At 43.6% G+C, this 22581-nt stretch overlaps 1 protein-coding gene across 1 annotated transcript in view; it reads right to left on the reverse strand.

The window, feature by feature from the left end:
* Nucleotides 1-850: 850 nt before the first annotated feature.
* LOC136636807 (prolyl endopeptidase FAP-like) overlaps nt 851-22581 on the reverse strand; it is a 61992-nt gene continuing 40261 nt past the window's right edge. The window contains exons 19-27 of the mRNA XM_066612097.1: nt 22133-22231; nt 20954-21023; nt 17844-18038; nt 12510-12564; nt 9095-9194; nt 6476-6540; nt 2985-3057; nt 2623-2696; nt 851-1778 (exon numbers count right to left, since the gene is read on the reverse strand). Coding sequence (XP_066468194.1) covers nt 1680-1778; nt 2623-2696; nt 2985-3057; nt 6476-6540; nt 9095-9194; nt 12510-12564; nt 17844-18038; nt 20954-21023; nt 22133-22231 — 830 coding nt within the window. The 3' untranslated portion in view covers nt 851-1679. The remainder of the gene's footprint in view (nt 1779-2622; nt 2697-2984; nt 3058-6475; nt 6541-9094; nt 9195-12509; nt 12565-17843; nt 18039-20953; nt 21024-22132; nt 22232-22581) is intronic.

Here is a 22581-nt window from a genome sequence, read left to right on the forward strand (position 1 = left end):
GAGCAAGGGATACCACATTCAGAGTAGTCATTAAACAGTCCAAGAGTCAGCACGGAGAGCAGTCAGTTCCAATATAACAAGTCCAAATCAGTTTCCAATAATACACAGTCAAAGGTTCAGTCCATAAGTCAGTAATATCATATACATACAGTATCCAGCCTCTTCAGTCACTGGCAACAGTTATCTCCATCAACTCCCCTACTGCTGCACTTGAGGCTCCTTCTGACTAAACTCATATAGTCAGCTCAGCCAATCAGTATTTGGCTTGGGCACACCCAGGGTGTGCCTGTCCCAGGTGCTTGCTGATTCTGCTGAATCATCTCTCTGCACCTGCTCCCTGAACCAACATGTAAGCTGTGGTTCTGCAACACTCAGAACTCAAGCTGACAATTTGGACACCTCTTTTGACTAGGTTTTTGTGCAGTTCTGCTTTTTAGTTTTAGAGATCTGTCTCTTCCCCCATACTGTTCCTTGCCTTCTGAGGCCTCCTTTCATCTCTTCCTCCCCGTGCCTTAACAGAAACAGCACTGCTGAAAGGGTGGCACTGGGAGAGTCCAATTATCATGCAGGCTGCTCAGCACTACTGAAAAGGAAGCCCGTGTGATAATTTGGCTCTCCCAGTGCTGCCCATTCAGCAATTCTACTTCTGCCAATGCTCCACTTTGAGTAGCTGATGGTGATGCTAGGGGAGCCCAGCTATCACACAGGCCGGATGCAGAGCTTCTGTGGGCTGTATTCGGCCCATGTGCCTGATGTTTGACACCTCTTGAAGTAGACAATTAAACCATCATGGCTTTTCCCAAAGGTTCTTATATCAAACTTTTAACATAAATTGTTACATATCAGTCTTATTATACCAGCCAAAAGTTGGTGACTATGCTGGGAATATTCTGTTAGAGAACCCAAGTGTTCCTTACAGAACTACAGTTCAGAGGGCCCCTGAGGTATCAGAAATTATTTTTAAATTATTTTTAAAATAAAATTGTTTCAGTTGTGATGTAGTTTAGAAATTTTCTCCATTCTGCGTTACTTCTTATATACCTTCTGACCACTCCAAGCTTGTGTAGAATAACAGTGCAATCCTATACATGTCTGTTCAGAGGTTAGACCCACTATGTTCAATGAGGCTTATTGCCAGGTAAGTGTGTATAAAATTGCAGCTTAAGAGTTGTGATACAGGTGCAGCATGATTAGAAGGAAGAAAAAAAAGAAGCAAAATGGGTAGCCTTTTAAAATTCCAATTTTGTTTTATTGTTAATTTTTCCTAACAAATAAATGTATCAAAACAAATCCTAACAAAGAAATGTATCAAAAATCCCACAGGCTAATCTGCAAATGCACAGTATCAATACAAAATGTAAACATAAAACCTTCTGTAATGTTCGCTTTCTCACTCCATCTTCAGAATATATTTAATTTATGCAGCTAAGGGTGCAATCCTAACCCACTTTCCAGCACCGACATAAGGGCAATGTAGCTCTGAGGTAAGGGAACAAATGTTCCCTTTCTTTGAGAAGGCCTCAACGAGTGCCCCCTCTGTGACTGCAGGATACAGCACATATCCCATTGGCACAGCTATGCCAGTGCTGGAAAGTTGGTTAGGATTTGGGCCTAAGTTGCTTTATGGCAAAGCAGGCATCACTCCCCACTGATGTGTAGGCAGCTGAACAAAATTCTCCTTAAGGCAGGGAAAGACATTGCTTGAGGAAATGAGTCATATGGATGTAAAGATGTTTTAAGGAACGGCCTGGAATTGCATGATTCTCATCTGTGTACCACTGGAAGGAAAGACAAAAAGAAGTTACTCTCATCATTAATAGTTAGGATCTCAAGGATCACACAAGTAGTTTCAGGGGCTCATGAAGGCTTTGTGCTTGTGTATCTCAAACAGCAGCCCCTCCCTCATGCCACACAGCAAACTGCTTTTGAGGGTGGAAAAATGACATGAGAACATAAGAAGAGCCTTCTGGATCAGGCCAAAGGCCCATCTAGTCCAGCTTCCTGTAGCTCACAGTGGCGCACCAGTTACCTCAGGGAACACACAAGAAAACAGGAGGCCTGCATCCTGGTGCCACTCCCTTGCATCTGACATTTGTGACATGACAAAGGAGCCTGAGGTCCAAAGAGAAGATAAGCCAATAATTTCATATATGAACATATGAAGCTGAAAAGGCCTTGCAGGCAAGAAGGAAGGGGCAGGGAAAGAGGCAGCAGTGGGAAAATTAGAGCACCACTTTGAACACCACCTCAGCTTGGGCCAGGCCTGACTGGGGTAACCAATCAACATACATCAGAGGTAAGGGGAACTACTTCCAGGGGCCTGGGGATACTTTAGCTGAAGAAGCACCTTGCTTTCCTGAAGTTTTCTTATGAATGAGGAAAAACAATAAAGTATGAGTTCAAAACTGTCCCCAGTTACTATGCTCAATACAATTTCAGTTTCAAGGGTAGTCTCTCTTAGCCATGCTACTAAGGACCTTTGGATAGAAACAAAACTTGAGACATTCTATAGTGTTCATTCCACTATTGAGTTTATGTTTGCCCTCCCCAGAAGCCTCAACTGTCACATAATTTTGTTATGATGGCTCTACATTTATGCTTAAATAGCTTGATAATACCTACCATTGCCTGGAAATCCACCTGTGCATTGACTAAGGCTTTGGAGATCTGTGCAGAGTTCTGAAAATGTACATTATCTGGAATAAAGGAACAGAATAGAGTGAGTGAGTGAGAGAAACAAGTGGGTGATACTGTGTCTTCAGATAAGTACAAGAACACATGCAATTGCGGTGGCTTGAATCCTGTCATGAGTTTACAAGTGGAATAGCAGAAGACATGATCAACACTGAGTCAGCACTGCTTGATCTGGAAAATGGGAACACGTGTAAAGTACTGTCCTCAGTCAGAGACACAGAAACAAGTTAATGTTTCCCAAGCGAAGTGATTCTGTCTGAGTATCTCTACTGGCTTTTCATAAACCTCACCATCTGCTGTTCCATGGATAAGTAGGTAATCCACATTACGGAAGTTCTCTGCCCTTGCCATCACTGTTGAATTCTGTTTAGGGAGGAAAAATTAACAATTCAGTGACTGCCAAACTTAAAACAATGGGCACTTTTAAAAACTGTAAGTTGGGTCAGTATTATTGCTGCTACTAAGAACTAAACAGTTCTTTCAGGAAATAATTTCTGAATCATGGAGTTTGTTTTGTAAATGGCTGTTTACAATGTACATTAGATACAAATGTAAGTACGTTAAGACTTTGTGGGGAAAAAGTCAATAGGAAGGTGCAGGGATTGAACAGGTTGGGCACTGGGTGAGGTTGCATACCCATGAAAGAGTCCACCTGTTTGGGCCAACCCCTGAACCCCCAGTACTGCTGGCAATATGTGGGGGCTCTGTGCAAGATTTTGTTCCAACTTCCCCAGCAACCTGGAGTCAGCACTGGGTGGGTGATTTGGAATTGCCACTGCTATAGGAAAATTTAAGATTAGTTACTGCCTTGAAAAAAGAGTTATCAGCTCAGGAAATTGATCTGAAGGCACATGACACAGGTCTGTTGCTGAAATTAAGGAGCCCTGGCCCTCTAAGCCAGTGTTTCTCAAACTGTAGGTTGGGACCCACTAGGTGGGTCATGAGCCAATTTCAGGTGGGTCCCCATTCATTTCAATATTTTATTTAATATATTAGACTTGATGCTACCATGGTATGTGACTGCATTTGGGGAAATGTTACAGACCTGTGCTTTTAACATGCTACTATGTATATTCTGTTAACAATGATAGTCAATGGGACTTACTGCTGGATAAGTGTGGGTGGAATTTCTACCTAGGATTGTTCAAAATTTTCCTACTTGATGATGTCACTTCTGATCATGACATCACTTCTGATGGGTCCTGACTGCTTCTCATTCTAAAAAGTGGGTCCTGGTGCTAAATGTGTGAGAAGCACTGCTCTAAGCTGTTTGGATGAGAGAATGCTTTGGAAGCTCATCAAAGCTCCTTTAATAAGATCAGCACATGAATGTAATGTTACAGTGAATAAATGTTACAGGTTTAGCATAGGGAGCTGTTTTACATGATCAGAAGAATCAGATAATACAACTGTTTCTGGAAAAATCCATGATTTTTCCCTCTTTTGGAACCTTTCCACCAGCCAGGGACTTCTATGATGTTTTGGCCTCCCAAACCAGGTTGCAAAAGGCTTTTTGGATTCAACACCATTATAGAAGGACCACCTGGAAGATCAGAAAGATGGTTTGGTGGATTTGCTGTCTTCTTGTCTGGCTTCCTCAAGAACAATAGATCCTAGCCAGCCCTCCTACTGGGACTGGCATGTGCCAGCCAACAGGGCACCTTCCATCTGACCAGGGCAAGAGAAAGGTAAAGGCCTAGATGGTTGTAATCGAGGGACTGATGACATAAACAGCCAAGGGTCCTAGGTGCTGTATTCATTTACAGCCCAATCCTGAGCTACCCGGGGCGCCCAGACTCGGCAGCACTGAGAACGGCTGCCGCTGGACCCTGCACACCCCGGGCTACTGTGCCTCAGGAGAAGGGGACGAAAGTGTTGCACCCTGCAATGGAGCTACTAACTTTACCATCAGCGGTAAGGTACAGGCACTCATGTAGGGCGCGGAGCCCTCCCCGAGCGCCTTGGATCCTGCGAAGTGGAGCTCTGTGGACCTGCCTCCCTCTTTGCCTCAGCACGCCTGCAGCCTGCCCCCCTCCTTGTGTCACTTCTCCCTGTCACACCTCCCCCTACCCTCTCTCTGCCCCCCGCTGGCCTTGCCCCTCCCTGGAACACCTCCTCCCCGCCTCCGCCCCCACCTACTGTGCTGTGGCTCGGCGGTCCAGGAGACCGCCGAGCTGTGGATGCTGGGCAACCGCACCGCGCTAGCCCAGCACCGGCCAGCACTGGACTAGCACGGGCAGGACCCCGGATGTGAGGCTAGCAAACATGCTTTATGGCATGTTTGTGACAGTGCTCGGCGGCACAGAGCTGTGCTGCCGAGCACAGGATTAGGCTCTTAGTCCTCTACTCGTCTCTACTTCTGTTCTGTCACCACATACCACTTCAGATGTGGGGTTATCGTGTTTCAATGTGCCTGAATAAAAAAGAAGCTAGCATGATAGGAAGAAGGGGTTAGAATCCTAGTCTTGTGCCTGATGAGTTCACTTTACTGATTTATTGAACAAAACGTTTATATCCTGCCCTTCCATCCCCAAAGAGACCGTCAGGGCTTTCTTTGGGCCAAACCACACAGGACACTCAGTCATGTGTAATTTTCCCCCAACATTTTAATTGTGTACAATTTTTAAACTAAGTCACTGCAATCTAAACTCAGAAGCTGCAATCTACAGCAAAAGACCACTGCCTGAGGTTGATGATTTGCAAACATTTTCCAGCCAGTGTTATTAAAGCCCCACCTCTTTCCCACACTGCTATGTATAAAAGTCACATGAAGAGTTGTTTTTCAGCATTAAAAAAATGCAGAAGTGAAAGGGCAAAGAAGCTCCTGTGCACATGTCCTGAGCTACTGCTGCATGAGGAAGTATTCCACAATGAAATTATTCATAAGGTACAACTGCCAAGTTCTTACAAAAGAGCTAATGTTCTTTTGTAAGAACCAAGTTCTTACAAAATAAGGAACAAGCATGTTTGCTCTGGACAAACTGTGGCAGCAGAGCAATAAATATTGGGAAAGCAGTTTATTCAGTAATTGCATCACTTTTGCTCTTTGTGGTCATGGCTGCCCCAATGTTAGTCAGGCAGTCTTCTAGAACCACAATGAGGGTACAATCTTAACATGATCAGTGCCAGTGCTGAGCTCTCGTACAGATGCTGGGTGTTGCAAATATGCCATAAGGCATGTCCAGGACACCCTGCAAGGAGTAAGCACTGGCAACGGCCCAGCGCCAGTTGGCTTAAGCCAGTCCTCTTCCTCCAAGGAGGCATCTGGCTGCCCTGGCAGTGCCGCTGGATGCAGTGGTAGCCATTTTGGCACTGATGCACCTAGCAGAGTCACCGGGGATAGGATTGGGCTGTGAGTCAGCTGCAATCAGATGGAATAACAGACCATGTACTTATGAAACACAGCACTACAAGGGTATGTGGGGGAGTAGCCTAATGATGAACTCATGTGAAAAAACACACTGGGATATAACTGTGCAGATGGACACTGCTGATGTTTTTATTGCCATTATAATGCAAGTTGAGAAAGAAGCTATAGCTACAAACTCCAAGAAACCATTCTAAGTCCCTTCTTCTCTTAGAGCCCACAGCCCAGGCACAATGCCAAAGAACATTGTCTTCTTTCACCTACTTTTCCCAAATTGCCCTCAATTTAAATGAAGTCCCAAGGAAAAAATAAGATAGGCAGGCAAAGGGGGGCTCATGTTGCACCAAGCCAATGCAAAAAGGGGAGGAAATGTTTGAGATTGACTCAACTGGTAACAAACTATAGAATTCTTACTCTGTAGTGCTCAAGGTTGTCTGATTCTGTTGGAAGACCCATAAATCTCTCTGTGTAGATGGATGCTGTAATGTACAATAAATACTGTAGACACAAGACACACATAAATTCCATACAACAGCAAATAGTACTTGTTTATTTGTAATGATGTGCTCCTTACTATGCACACAGACAAACTGTTTGTTTTTTAAACCTGATGCTGAGGTGAGGCCTGCTTCTGAGTTATGATTTTCCTAAGCATCTTAAAATCAGCACCTTGGACAGAAAGTCATGGTACTGATGCTGAAGGGATGGTGAAGGAGAGGTATCCTGCTGTTGAGGTCTCTCAGGATAAATATCTTGGACATGACTCAGGACCCGATCCAGACTCATGCACGCTGGCTTAGTGCCAGTGCGCACTGTTGCAAATGTGCCACAAGGCACATTTGCAAGCCCTTAACATGGGCCAATACCAGCACTAGCCTCAGTATTGGGCCCACATTCTGCTGTTCGTCAGTCACCCAGAGCTCGGGTCCACCAGATCCTGAGCCCTATGTCAGGCCACGTGATCCGACACAGGACTCTCCAATACTGTGCTGGCTCGAGAGCCACTGCAGAATCAAGTAGCACTATTGCATGGCCACTTCCTTTACCTGGGGGAAGAGGACAAAAGTCCCCTTCTCCTGGGGAGATGGTTGCAGCTGCCTGGGGTGCCGTAGATGCCAAGGCGTCTGTGCTCCAGGCGGTTCAGGATTGGGCTGTCCGTGTATCTCAGAGGAGCAAGGAAACAGTTTTCTTGAAGTTCCTGTGTTTGGCATCCCTCAGCACCAACACCTGGGACAGAATTGCATGAGGCTGGTGCTGAAGGATAGTGAGGAGTGGTGAAGGTGAGCTATTCAACTCTCCAGGTACCTCACGCCAAATCCCTTGGCCTGGACAGTTGACATGACTACGAAAAAGTGAATCTACCTCAGAGAAACAGGATTGCAACCAGACAAGCCCAAAACCACATCCCCAAGGGAAGAACACAAGGGAAAGGTGAACAATGTGCACCTACCTGATTTACCCAGGTGTGGGTGAAAAGTCCCTTGTTCCCTTCCCTTGAGGATGGCATTGAGGGGGAGAGATGGTGAAGAGAGATGGGCAATTTTTTGAGGGAACTGCTGGATCTGTGTTTTTCTTAATTTATGCCTGTTCTTCTTGTAGTAAATAAGACTATTTTTACAGACTTTCTTGGGAGTAAGAAGTAAGCCCTATTGACCAATGCAATTTATATCTGGATAGACATGCAAAGGGCTGTGCTGTGATCCCCTTTTGTGCAACTGTAATATTCCAAAGTAAGTCAAAGCAACATTCTGTGAAAGCTACAATGAAAGTCAATGGCCTTTCTGAACCCTGTAGGTCCCAAAGTTGCACAAAAGCAACATTTTGTTTCAGGTATATGAAAACACCTGTAATTTATTCTGAAGGCATATAATTTATATTTTTTTTCTATCCCTGGTCCTCAATAGTGCTGCCTTGGGGCAGAATTGTGCCTAAAGTTATTCAAAACAAATAAACCCTTTCTGTGTTTCTGGGAATATTTGTCTGCCTCTCCCAATATGGCAAAGAGATCACCAGAAGTTGAGGCCAGTTATGTGGAAACGACTGGTGGAGCTCCACTCATAAATGCTGTGCTGGCTGTAGATTGACCATGAATATCCACCAAAATAAACGTTTTAGCTTTCAAAAGTGCCACAGATGATCATGTAATTCAATAAGCACATATATTTTTGTAATGGGAAGGAAAATCTCTTAGACAAATCTTCCATTTAGCATGAACGTTACCTCATATTCAAAACTTGGGAAGAAGGCAGTGTCCTAGGACCTAGACTGTGCTGGGAAAACATTAAATCTTTGGTACATGAAGCCTTTGTGAGTTATTCATACTAGAGAAACTTTTCCTTCATCCAGGTTCTTCCCTTTCTTTTCACTTAACGGATGTTAAGTGTTAGCACTGAGAGCATGAACTATCTTTGTTAATTCTACATACCAAGTGAATGGATATAAATTACATACCAACTCCTGCTCCTAAACCAAAATTGTTCCATGCCTCTTCTAATCTCACTTTCACTTGTTTCCTGCACATATTGCTTGTCTCTTCCCTATTCTTCCTTCCTTGTTACTGTTCCAAACTTCTTCTATCAGATATCTGACCTAGCATGGATAAAGCTGTGTCCATTTTTGCTAATATTGAACCGAGTTGGTGCCTCCAGTCAATTAATATCTACATAATTTAGGACATTTGCACAATTATTCTGATTACGGAATTATGGTTTTGTAAGGGCACCAGCCTAACCAGGTCTACTCAGAAGTAAGTCCTATTTTGTTCAATGGGGAAACTCAGGAAAGTGTGGTTAGGATTGCAGCCTAATTGTATAACAGCACAAGCTTATGTGTGTCTACTCAGAAATCCCTTTGTGTGCACTGCGGTTCATTCCCAGAAAAGTGTATTTCTAGGTGAGGTCAGTAGCTCTTGCAAATTGTGCCAGTAGTCAAACTCCTGGTAGTGACCCAGTTTCTAAAAGAAACTGGTTCACAAATAAAACCAGTATTTGTGGCCTGCTTTTCAGGGTTGGGATGTATGAGTTGTTTCCATACCATAATACTCCCAGCTAGAGACAGGAGCCACTGCTATGCCACACTGAAATACGCCAGTCCCAGATCCAAGTGCCAGTGAGGCGACATATCCACCATAAGACTAGAAAGAAATAAGAGGGAAGTTAACGCCCTGCAGTGAAGTATTTGCTCTCTAAGAATCCAAGACGTGAAATCCTAAAGCCAAAATGAATATTTGCTTTGGCAGTCTGTGGCCCAAAGCAAACCCAGACTTCTGAATAAGCCTGGATAATTCTCCACCAGGCACAGGAGCAAATGGGAGATCCTGCCACTCTTCCTTTCCACAGTAACTTTCCTTACGAGTCATTCATAGGCATAGCTTTCCATGCCCAGGTGTTGTAAATGCAGCTTACCTTGAGAGGAGCAAAATGTTATCAGAAAGAAGACACAGTATAAACAGAACGTGAAAAGTGCTCTCCCCCCCACAACTTCCTTGAGCAATCTCAAGTCCAGGGGTTGTGCAATAGGGTTTAGTTTTCTTTGGATTATACTGGAGACCCACAATATCTTTGCAACATCTAATTCCAAATATACAAGCAGAGCATAACAGAAGCAAAATATTCCCAGCAGCCTGCATCAGGAAACAAAGCAACACAGAGAGCAACTGTGCTGTGCTAAATTTTCTCACTCAAACATGTCTGAAGCAAGAAGTTGGCTTTTGAAGGGTGTGAAAAACATACGCACAGCTGGTTGACACAACAGTGTTTGGGAGACTTCTGTTAAGAAGATCAAGTTAAGGCATGTGGTCATAAAGTGTATAAATACTTTATTTACTGGAACTCTATCTTGGAGAGAGACAGACAGACAGACAGACAGATGGAGAGAGAGAGAGAGAGAGAGAGAGAGAGAGAGATCTTACATGTTTGCTATCTAGCTGAAAAAGGGAACTCTGGGAAAAAGCTGAAGGAAAAAAGAATAGCCTTACAGCCCAATCCTAAGCTGTGCTGGTGCAGCCAGTCCACAAGGCTTGTGCTGCATCCAGTGCCGCTTAGGAGCAGGCTGGAGGTCTGGATATTTTTCCCTTTACCCTGAGTAAAGCCACAGCCACCCCTATGGGGTTTCTCATATCCACGCCAGCTAAATAGGTGCCATTCTATGCACAGTGACTTGAAAATAAGCCATTTGAACTCAGCAGAACTTACTTACCAGGAAATATATGTAAGATTGGCCTGTGTTAATGACTACTATGAGGCTCCAGTGAATAATGGTCCACACCCCACTGACAACATTCATTCTGGCACCTCATCAAGTACCATTTCAGAGAAGCTCAGGAAATAAATCTGAGAGCAATTGACAGACTTCTGGTGTGTCATGTCTAAAGAAAGACTTGGAGCATTTGCATGCAGTGTCTTCACTCACTGAACCTGATGCATGGAACAAGATCTAATCATTTCACAGAATTATATCATCCCTGGATTTCTCCCCCTGCTGTATTGAAAGGCTCAGCTGCCTGCCATCAGAGTTCTGGGGTGGAGCTGTGGACTCTTCAACCTGCTGCTGCTTCTTGACATAACCCAAATGGCTGGGAAACAGTAGGGGAGGATGAGTTCATATTCAGCTGGAACTATGAACTCAGAGAGAGACTTGGGGACTGATATCTGAGGAGATCCAGGAGGGGTACTATGGAGAACAGTATAAGTTAGAGAATGCAATCTTTTGTACTTGAGCAAAACATTAAAACTTTCTTACAACATTGTTGAAAAGGGAAGAAAGTCACAGAGCTAAGAGGTGTTTGCAGTATTTTTTTTTTTTAAATGAATTAATATCCAGGTCACTTTTTCCACACGATAGCTAGTGACTTTGGACTGAAGGCAATGAAACAGGAGTAAAGAGAATCACATTCACCCAACATGAAGCAGGTAAACAGTGAAAGGTAGAATCCTTAAGATATTTTAACACTTTACCCTGTAAGAGACAGTTGTAGGAAGTTGTGACAAATATTTCCTCCTTTGCTAGGAAACATCATATAATAATGCAAAAATAACATTGAAACATAACAATGCAAGAATATGTCCCAGCTAGCAATATCCAAATAGCTTTAAGGGGGGGGGGAATCACAGGACTATTATTGCTTCTTAAATGCCCATCAGTAAGAATCAAAGTGATGTAAGATTAAAATAATTCCTTTTTACAGGGTTATAATCTAAAATGACAAAGACACAAGAGAGGGAATATCTCCTCAGCTGTGAGGGAATATCTCCTCAGCTGATTATATTCTAAGATGACAAAGAAAGAGAGAGGAACTATCTCCTCAGCTGTGTAGGGAATACCTCCTCAGCTGTGAACTGTGAGGTAATATCTCCTCACCTGATTATAATCTAAAATGACAAAGAAACTCAAGGAGAGAGGGACTATCTCCTCAGCTGTGAGAGACAGATAGTCTTGTATACCTTTCTGGGGTAGAAAACTGTTTTTCATGTTATAATTAGTACAATCTTATGAGATTAAATTTATGAGATTAAATTTATGATTATTAAACTTATGAGATGGTGGGCTTAGTAAATTCAGCATGTTCATACACCGCCCTTTCTTGGACGTTAAGCCCTGCACTGGAATATTTTATCCATAGCATCATAATCTTTAATCCCTAACACATTCTCTTCCATACAGTTTGGATAACGCTGTACAGAATAAAATGTTTCTTAAGATAAATGCAGTACAAAAATATTAGTTTTTGACCTCTAATACTAGTGAACTTACCGTACTTTGTTTTGAATGTTTTTACTTTAAAATCTGTCCTATATTGTGTTTCTGGGCAAGCCACTCTTATGGGAATATAGGCCACAGAGAGAAAATAGCAAAACCAATATCATGCCAGACAAAGAATTTTTCCTGGCAGAAGAACACAGTCAGTTGAAGCGAGTGAGACTGAAATGCTTTGTGAAAGAGAACCAACATTTACAAACAGAGAATCATTGGACAAAATCAATTAATGATTGGCTTGGGTCCCAGTTCAGTCTGCAAGCTCTCAGCTATACACTGCATTCCTCTTGTCTGTTCACAGTTGGGCCAGTGTTCATCCTCTGCTTATGGAACTGCTTTTGGGCACAAGCTCTTGCTATGCTGGAGGCTCAATATGGGCCTCCCACACACACACTGTGAAACTCAATGGGGAATCAAACCCAGTGTGGAAAAAGGAGGGTGCTGATGAAGCTGAAGTGGTGACTGACCCTAGAGACACTGATGGAACTCTTCCTGTTAATTCATGCAAACATCATGAGCATGTGATAGTCTGGCTATTTCATGTTACATTCTCCTGCTGGAGTGGAGGACAAAGGTGACCTACACACAGCCCCTCATGCAATTCATGAAGGCTTTTGTAGGAGCAGTTCTTGATAGGTGGAATGCACTACTCAATGAAAAAGGATTAATCAAGAATTTTTTGAAGTATACATACCCAGCCCCATATGGCTATTCTTTTTTCATCAATAAATCCCATGTCTATAAACTTTCTGTTTGAAACAAATACAAAAAAATATTATTAGTTCAAAAATATATGTCATGACAATAGCTTTTTGTTCTCAAACATTTGGGAGTCTTGGAGCCCAGTTCTGGGCTCGGCACGCCGGCTCACCACCAGTGCACACTGTCGCATACGTAAGGAACATTTGCGGACCCTGCCACTGGGCAAGCGCCAGTGGTAGCTCAGTGCTGGCCAGCGCCAGGCTACCCCTGGGTGGGCACCCATCCTCCACAGCTCGGTGGTTGCACTGACCACCAAGCAGCAGAGAGGTAAGCAGGGGCGTGGGGGGAGGTGGGAAGGAGGCATTCTGGGGAGAAGGGAGACAGGTGGAGGGCGGGGAGGAGGCATTCTGGGGAGGCGGAAGGTGGGGGGAGGGCAAGGGGAGGCATTCTGGGGGACAGAGTGGGAAGCGAGTGAGGCAGGACTGGTGGAGCGTCACTCCACCAGATCCAAAGACTCCACATTGGGCTCACTGCCCAACACGGAGGCACTTGATTCACCGCCGACCTTTTTGTTGGTGGTGAATCAAGTAGCTCCATTGTGGGGCTACTCTCTTTACCCAGGGGAAGGGGACAAAAGTCCCCTTCTCCTGAGGTGCTGCCCACAGCTGCTTGGAGTGCCAGTGGCATAGCTAATGATCGTGTAGCCCAGTGCCAAGCTCAAAATGTTTCCCCGGAAGTGATGTCACAACCAGAAGCGACATCACACCAGGCTTTTTAAAAAGTGAAAATTGGGAGGAACCCACCTCCTCCCCCCAGCAGCTCACCACCCACTTGCTCTGCTACCTCCCCCCAGTCAGTGGCATAACTAAGGCATCTATCTGCAACCTGGGGTCAAAGAACATTTTGTAACCCCCCCCCCCGCATAACAAAATCAAATTTAATTAAGTAAATAAATAAAAAGTTATTAGTCCCACACTGTATCATATTAACATCTCATTGGCACTCAGAACAAACAATCTCATAGGTCAGTTTGGAGTTAAGCAAATCCACTTTTTGTTCCACAAGGCAGTTGTGTTTCCATTTTCTGGTTAATTGGCTATAACATTTGATAGCAAACGGATATTCCAGTGCAGTTTGTTTAATTGTATTCTGCATTAAATTACCTTTCCAATGATTTATAACATGATGGTATTATTCATACCTACTAAGATTTTCACAATTTTGGTCACTAGTGTCAAGCTCAGCTTGTTGGCCCCCTAAAGCTTGATGCCCAGTGCAACTGCTACCCCCTGCACTCCCTTAGCTACACCACTGCGGAGTGCACAGGATGCTGCTGCAGTCATTTTCGGCACTGCCACAGCCCCACACCCTGGGTAGCTCAGGATTGGGCTGTCATTAAAAATGTTGTGTTTTTTTTTTTTTTTGAATGATGACAATGACAAAGGATGAACACTGCTTTAACTACACATTACATTAGTAACTACCCTGCAATTTAAACTAGATTTTGAGATTAGCAAAACCACATGCAATTATTTAGGTACAATGCAGTGAAGCCTGATTGTAGAGGGGAAATCCTTTATGTTACTTATATCTTCTGTTTCCTTTTACTGTGGCTTCCATCGTGTTCCCAGAGGTCTCCCATTCAGGCACTGATCATGCCTACACTATTAGCTTTGACAGTGCAACAGAAACAAGTTTTTAAAGTTTGAATGAGGTGGTCTGCAAGATTTTCTACTGCTGATATTTGTGGATCATTCTAACAATTTTATAACCTGCCATATTTATAATATAATCTTGGCCCTTTTCAGTCTGTGGGATCTCATGTTCACTTGGCATGTTCAACTTCAAACACAGAAGTATTTTCACAAGGTGCTCTGGTGACACTAATTTAACATGGTAGTATCAAACCCTGATAACAACAGGAGAGCATGTTGTTCGCTCACAACAGGAGAGGAAATGGAACACTTTCCACATGCGCTGCCTCTGACACATTCTCGGCATCACCTGGCAGGACAAAGTTCCAAACAACACAGTCCTGGAACGTGCTGGAATCCCTAGCATGTATGCACTGCTGAAACAGAGATGCCTGCGTTGGCTCGGTCATGTTGTGAGAATGGATGATGGCTGGATCCCAAAGGATCTCCTCTATGGAGAACTCGTGCAAGGAAAGCGCCCTACAGGTAGACCACAGCTGCGATACAAGAACATCTGCAAGAGGGATCTGAAGGCCTTAGGAGTGGACCTCAACAAGTGGGAAACCCTGGCCTCTGAGCGGCCCACTTGGAGGCAGGCTGTGCAGCATGGCCTTTCCTAGTTTGAAGAGACACTTGGCCAGCAGTCTGAGGCTAAGAGGCAAAGAAGGAAGGCCCATAGCCAGGGAGACAGACCAGGGTCAGACTGCACCTGCTCCCATTGTGGAAGGGATTGTCACTCCCGAATTGGACTTTTCAGCCACATTAGATGATGTTCCAAAACCACCTTTCAGAGCGCGATACCATAGTCTCTCAAGACTGAAGGTTGCCAACATGCTATCAAACCCTGAGCAATCTTGTGTGGAAAAGGTAGGTGCAAGGGAAAATGGTTTGACACGTCTTCAACCAATACTTCTATGAAAATGCATGAGTATATAGCAGACAGCCCAATCCTATGCTTCCTGGTACTTGGAGGAAGTACTTGGTACTTGTACTGGTACTTGGAGGTACTAGTACTTGGAGGAAGTACTTGGAGGAAGTGGCACAAAAATAGTGATTTCTGTATCCTGTGGGCACCAGGATACAGCAGGTCTCCTCAGGGGAAGGGGACTTTTGTTACCTTCTCCTGAGGAAAGCCTCAGCCTCTGCAATGGGCTTCCTTGAGTCTGTGCCAGCTAATTCACTAGCACAGACCCAAAGAGCTGCATGTCAGGCTTGCAAGTATGACGCAGAGCTTTGGATCCAGCAGAAGAGGCCTCTGCTGGTCCCACCCCCTCCCAGGCCAGTCCCTTCCCCATTTGCCCTCCTCCACCCAGTTCTGCCCCCCCCATCTTCCCCCCTTCCAAAAAGATCCTCCACTGGCCGGCAGTGAGACTTACTGCCAACTGCACTGCTGAGTTGTCTTCCCATCGCTGAGGCCCAGCATCAACTGGTACTGCCCTGCACCAGTGCTGCCTCCTCACCTGGGTGCTATAAACATGCTTTACAGCATGTTTATGACATATGGTACTGGTGCTGGGCTCCAGTGCTGGCACTACAGGGCCATGGAACTGGGCCCTAAACCAGATTAAGGGCAACGTATCAGACAGTAACTTCGTTTAAACAGCAGCAACGAAGCCAAAGAGGAAATGACAGACAAAAAACAAGTAGGTCAAGGGCTGTTTTCCATCTTCAGTTTTCCATATCCAGCTTAAAACTCCTTCACTATTTTTATTTTAAAAAATGTTTATTATTCCAACACACGAACAACTTGAGGAGGCCAAAAGGCAAAGAAAATAAACAGGGCCATTTTGACACCAGGAACCTTATTCATTCTTATGAAATCACTGGCCTCATTACAACAAGTGGGTCATGGTGGATGTCTTCAGATCAGGAGGGGAAGTGGTCCTAACTGCCAACAGAGACATTGACTCAGCTTTTCTGTTGCCACAGAATTCTCCATCTGAGTTTTCAGTACTTTTGGCTTGTAGTTTCATAGTTGCTCAACCAAAACAATTCTAGTAACCACACAGAAGGCAAACTGGGCCAAACAGCCACAGTAACATTGGAGCTGTTCCCCACAGACCTTCACAGTGGACTGACAAAAGGAGAATGACTTGGCCCTCTGCCAGATGGATGGCCACCTAATCACGTTTTCTGTTGTTTCTGAACACTTTGGAGCAATAAAAACCTAATTTATAACTTTTATGGTTACTATAATGCAAGCAGTGCTATAGTTGCCCTGTTCAAAAGAAAAGCAAATAAGTGACAGCGGTAAGATGGTCAAAATGCTAAAGCACCCAATCTACTTCCAGCTTTGCTTTTTTTAAAAAAAAAAGGCAGATAAAAGCAACAGTATCCTTGGTATAAGGAGGAAATGAGAGAGTCAATAAGCAGAAACAGGATGGAAGAGATAAGACAGAACCTGTATACAGATGCAGCGCTATCAGGTATATTGAGCACAGGTGTGGGGATGAGGGTTCATGGATTCTATTTTTGGCTCTTCCACTCGGAATCTACCTGTCAAGTCATGATATCCTGTCATCATCATAAAAAATAAAAACCTGCCCATACATTAATTAGTTCAGCACATGTTTATCAGCCCAGTCCGAGGCTGCCCTTACGCTCTTGGAACTAGCGTTCCAATGGCATAAGTTACTTTACAGTGGTTGCAAATCTGACCCATTGTCGGAAGCAGCTCGGTCATTGCCACAAGTGGCAAGCGGTGGCTCACCAGTGGATCTGTCAGAGTCCCCTGCACCGGCATGTCACCATGGGGGTGGCAGGATGGAGATGGAGGGGGGCGAAACAGGGTGGGAAGGGGAAGCAAGGGGGTGGAACAAGGGTTGGAAGGGGAATGTATCAGCTATATCCTATATTCCAGGCCTTGATCCACCTTCTGGGGTTGCTGGCCCAGGTCCCAGCAGAACCATTCAGGCACCAGAGGCTTACCACTCTGGAACAAGTGTTCTCTTACCAGATGCTTACCGCCCCCCCCCAAATAAGTGACCATATGTGTAGAAAAACTGCCAGACATGCTATGTGATTTTTCCACAACTAAATTAATTTTGCTCTAGCCTTTATATTAAGAGAACTTCCAAATTTGTGAATTTATGAAGGAAAACAGGAGTATATCAATTATTTAACCATAATATTTATCTGTAGTAGCAGCACTGTTCATAATCAGAAGCTTCATGGTCTCTGTCAGAAAAAGAGCCCAATCTTTTGGGGTTGTTGTGATGGCAGAAGATTCCAAGATGCCCACTCTTGCAGATAAGGTTGAGCAGGGATTGGAAGGGAGCCAGGGAGGTAGGGAAGGTTGGAATGGGAGGAGGATAGGCAGAACAAGGAGGAGATGGGGCAGGAATCTGGGAGGGGGGAGGGTTTGGCGGCAGTGGTGCCCTCCAAATCCCAAACCCCTTCCTGGGCCTTATCCACCTTCAATGCACCAGTGATATCATTGGCATCAGTCCGAATTGACCCAGGGCAAGAGAACAAATAGTTCCTTACCCTGAGGAGGTCTCAACATGCTGAAATTCCCCCATGGAATACAGGAGATGCCACGTTGGTACCACTGCATCACTGCATGGGAAGTTATGGTAGATTGGGCTGGCAGGCTTCCAGTTTATATTAGACAACTGTTCTCTAATACTTACCGTACTGCTGAAATTTGATCATCAACTTCATAAACCCCAAGCTTTCGATAAACTGCATACAACATCTTATCACCTTGGAAGGCTGTTCCCCGACCATCCACAAGAGCCACCACAATCCCTTCTTTGCTTGCAAGGTAGGTTATCCAGGAAACACTGAAATTTGGTTTCACATCTTGACTACAAGGTCCTCCATATCTACAGTAAGTATTCATGGAATTTCAGATTAAAACATTGTAGGGTACAAATTATTCTTGTCTTTAAACATCAAGAGGTCGTCAAAATGTTTTAAAACAGAGCCTGTGCAAACTGGAAGCACTGAAGTTCACACCTAAGTATGCTTGTTCATGTTACGGTCATTTTTGTCAGTGTGTGTTAGTGCTCCGGAGTCCTGATGGGAGGAAAGATCATGTGCCCGGGGAGAGAGCTTATAACATTGGCTCCTAGAGAGATCAGACCTGAGGTTTTTATTATTTTATTTTATTATATTATTTGACCGAACTTTTTAAAATGCTGAAAGCTATCTTGGAGGCCTCTTCATAGAAAGGTGGGGTTTAAATACTTGGATAAATAAATGAACAAATATTATATATCATGTGCCATTTCCATAACATAATGGGACCCCTGCATTAGTTTGGCAGGAAACACAGGTTAGGTTGATTATGAACCAAATGAATGCCTTAAGAATTAGAGTTAACACTAAGAACATCTCTCAACTTAGGAAAAAATTTTATAGTTTGAGTGGCTATCTCTTGTGCAGGAGAAAACAGAATCTTAATTTAGGAATGACCATGTCTGCAAGAAATGCCCCTTCATTTCATATATCTTATTATCAGTCATGAATGGATAAGAACATAAGAAGAGCCCTGCTGGATCAGGCCAAAGGTCCATCTACTCCAGCTTCCTGTATCTCACAGTGGCCCACCAAATACTTCAGGGAGCACACAAGACAACAAGTGCTTCTTGTTGTACTTCTCCAAAGTACTAGCATGTGTGGGGTCACTGCTACAATCCCTTCCCACCATAGGGTGATGCTGTTGGCAAAATGTTGGGGGGGGGGCTAACATTTGCTTCTCTGCCTCCAGTGATTCTAAATTACTGGCGTAAATTCTGAGGAAGGGATGGAACCTGGAACCTGGTTCAAAAGGACAATGAAAGTCTGCCACAAGGCAAATTTATCCCATGCTTTTAAAGTCACCCGTGCCCTTTTCACTATTGTTCTTGGAACCCGACGATGCTACTGAGGATGCTGGTGAGGACAAGGATAAGAAGTGTCAATCAGCACCCTCACCATGTATTTCCTGGGGCACAGCACAGCACAGCACATAGCGAGCTCTAATTCTATATTCCTTGGTAGTGGAAGCTGCTCATCCAAAGTTGATGTTCCTGAGCTGGCCTGTAATAGGGTCAGTTCATGTATCAGAGCAAAATATTGTTTCCAGCATTTCCACACTGGGGCCACAGTGACTTTCCTGAAAGTTCTGAAGGGCTTCTGGCATACTAGGAAACCAGTCACTGCCTTCCAGCTAGTTTTCTTCCTTTCGCTCAACTTTCTAATGAGAAAAGCAGTTGGAAGGCTGGGTTAATAGAGGACAAGGTGTTTGTGCAACATTCATAGAATGACCTGGAGAAGAGTCTTGGGATGCTCAAAATGTATTACTTTTAAGAATTCTTTTGCAACAAGGGAACTTTAGGATGTTCCCTTTTTTATAATAAAAAGCTGCAGTCCTCTTTGTTATTGTTGAAAGGCACTTCTGGTCAGAGCCACCACCAATGGAGCATTCAGAACCAAACTGAGATTCCACAAAAGCTCCAAATTGTGAACATAAATGGAATATGATACCTCCAATTTACATAGAACTATTCCAGTGCCAACTAGCAGCCCAATCCTACTGAGGGCCTAGGGCAACATATCCTGGGATCCACTGCCATAAGACCCATTCCAGTGGTGTAAAAACCATGCCGCCATCATGTGTTTCAGAGCCTCCAACACAAACAGCCAGATATTCTGCACATACCCCAGTTGCTCCTAGGTGACACACCAGAGTAGATAAGGTGATGGCAAGGGTGGGATGGGGAGGATGGGGGCAGGGTACTTTGCTGATAAGAACATAAGAACATGTATAGCCCCACTGGATCAGGCTATAGGCCCATCTAGTCCAGCTTCCTGTATCTCACAGCAGCCCACCAAATGCCCCAGGGAGCACACCAGATAACAAGAGACCTACATCCTTGTGTTCCTATTTTGTTAACTCTGCTTAAACCACCTTTGCTACTGTGAAATATAGCCATTGAGGCTTTGACAGTTGTAATGTAAGATCAAAGATCATCAGGTGGATAATGTGGAGTTGACAGTGATCCCATGTTTTGACAGCTAGTTGACCGCTCTGGGAAGGGCAGGGCTGGCTCCACGGCTGTAATCAATTAAGGCCAAAGGAGACCTGGATGGACACCTGAGCTTCATTTGACCTTGATGGGACTTTGAATGGACATGGACTAATGAAGTAGCTCACAGCTGAGCTGCATTTTGGATATCAGGACATACAAGGATAAAAGGTAGCTCCAGAGGGACACCCACATGGACGAACCTACATACACACGGACACAGAGGAAGGGGCTGCCAGAACTCTGCTGGAGGACGCATAGAAGAGGGGTCTGCCAGGACACTGCTGGAGAAGACACAGAGGAGGGTCTCTGCTGCATTTGATTGCTATTGGGAAGATTGGACTGGGAAGACTGGACTGTGCTTTGGAGATTGGACTGTGGACTTGGGCTGGAGGCTTCAGACCTTTACCCACTAAGTGGAGTTTTGGGGAGAGGAAAGCTTCTGGACAAGAGGAAGTGCAAGGAATGTCTGTGTTTGTAGCAATAAATTTGGTAATTGCTCAAACTGATAAGGAGTTATGTAGTCATTCCTTTGCACACTGCAGCTGCTGTTCTCGGAAAAGGAGGTGTTAATTAGCCAAAAAGGGGGCATCGGGAAACGGAGTATTTTTTGGACAGGACAACAGTTCACTGGAGACAACCTTATAAATACATTGTTTAACAAAGTACGGTTATATAAAGAAAAAAATCCTATATATAGGATTAGACAAACAGATAATCTTACATACACCTGTATGAGAAGTGGATACTTCTTGGATCTATCAAAGCCCGGAGGTAGAAGCATCTTGTACCATAAAGCTAAGAAAGAGTGAAAGAGAAAGAAAGGTCATTAAATAAGTCATTAAAGCCAAAGGTTAGTCCTCCTTATAAGGACTATAATTGACTTACATAAGTGCTTCTATTTGCACAAGAGCGGTGATTTTCACTGATCTTTGACCAATCCCATCTTTCTAAAGCCCTTCAGGAACAGTTAACTTTAGACTGGCAAACACACGCATGCACGCACGCACGCACTCATGCACGTGTGCACACGCGCGTGCGTGCGCGCGCACACACACACACGGAATTGCCTTGTGTTTTTTCAAAGGACATATATAGGATGTGACTCATCATCATAATTTAATAAAATATATTTAAAATAGACCAGTGGTTTTGTGAGAGAATGCTAACCTAAAATTGAAGGAAAGAGGGAATTAAGATAACAGAAGTAAAAATAAGCTATCAGTGATAAGCTTCAATGGATAAAATTTTGCAAGTACAAGGATCCTCTGATAACTATCAATTATATCACTATCTACAAGGGATATATTCGTACAATCATTAATAAAGCTGTGGTCAGTTTTGAGAAGAGAATGATGCATTGCATACTGCAGAATTCTTACGATTTGCTCTCAATAATCCCATGGGTTTTATTTGTCTATTAAGTTACATTTTTTTTGTAACCTTTTGCTTTGTTTGGCTTTGTTTTAGGTCTTAATGTTTTTGGGTTTACTGTTAAAATTAATGTTTTAATGCTCAGTTTTGATGTTTTTACTCTTCATTGTTGTGATATATTGTAATATTATGGAGCTTTGTAAGCTGCCTTGGGCACTTGCTTTGGCATACGCAAGGTGGAATATAATATTTTCAAATAAAAATTTTTTTCCTTTGAACAGAAACCCCAGTTTCTGGATTTCAACTCAAGGGCTGTTCTCTGCACTGCATTAATCACTCACTTCTGCCAAAGGCATTGAGTTTTCACCAACATGTCCCTTCCCCTTTCCTCCTTGCTGAGGATCCTCTCTTTGTGCAGTTACAGTTACCACCAGGTAAGCTCTTCAGCAGCTATCATACTGTCCTAGCTTATCTATTTTCACCCACAGTAAAATCAAGTGAGAGAAAGAGGTAATATTGTTTACTGTACTTACTAATGCCATCCACTTCAAGTTTGTCGATTTCTACTGTAGGCATTTTAATTTTTTGCAGAGCAGATTCCAACTCCTTATTGTCCTCCAAGACTATAAGCTCTATATTAAAACATTTCCAGGTTAATCATATAATTGTTAGTATCTCTAAATCAAAACATTTCCAGATTAATCATATAATTAATGACATGTGACTAGACATGTGGCTAGACATAAATATAGAGTGAATCAAATCTATGAAATCATTGTTTATACATGAAATCCTGATCCCTGCAATACATTCTCACATGGTTTTCAAAAAAACAGCAATGTTGTCTTTGTCAGAATGGAATATAGGAAAACAATTTTTTAATCTAATCTTTTCTTATTGTTATAGTTAGATGTGGGAGAAAATCATTTTATTGTTTCATGGACTTTGGTGTTTTCCAAAGTTAGAAGTACAAAAAGCGGTC

This window comes from Tiliqua scincoides, chromosome 1, assembly GCF_035046505.1.
Source record: "Tiliqua scincoides isolate rTilSci1 chromosome 1, rTilSci1.hap2, whole genome shotgun sequence".
In the NCBI taxonomy this organism is placed as follows: Eukaryota; Metazoa; Chordata; class Lepidosauria; order Squamata; family Scincidae; genus Tiliqua; species Tiliqua scincoides.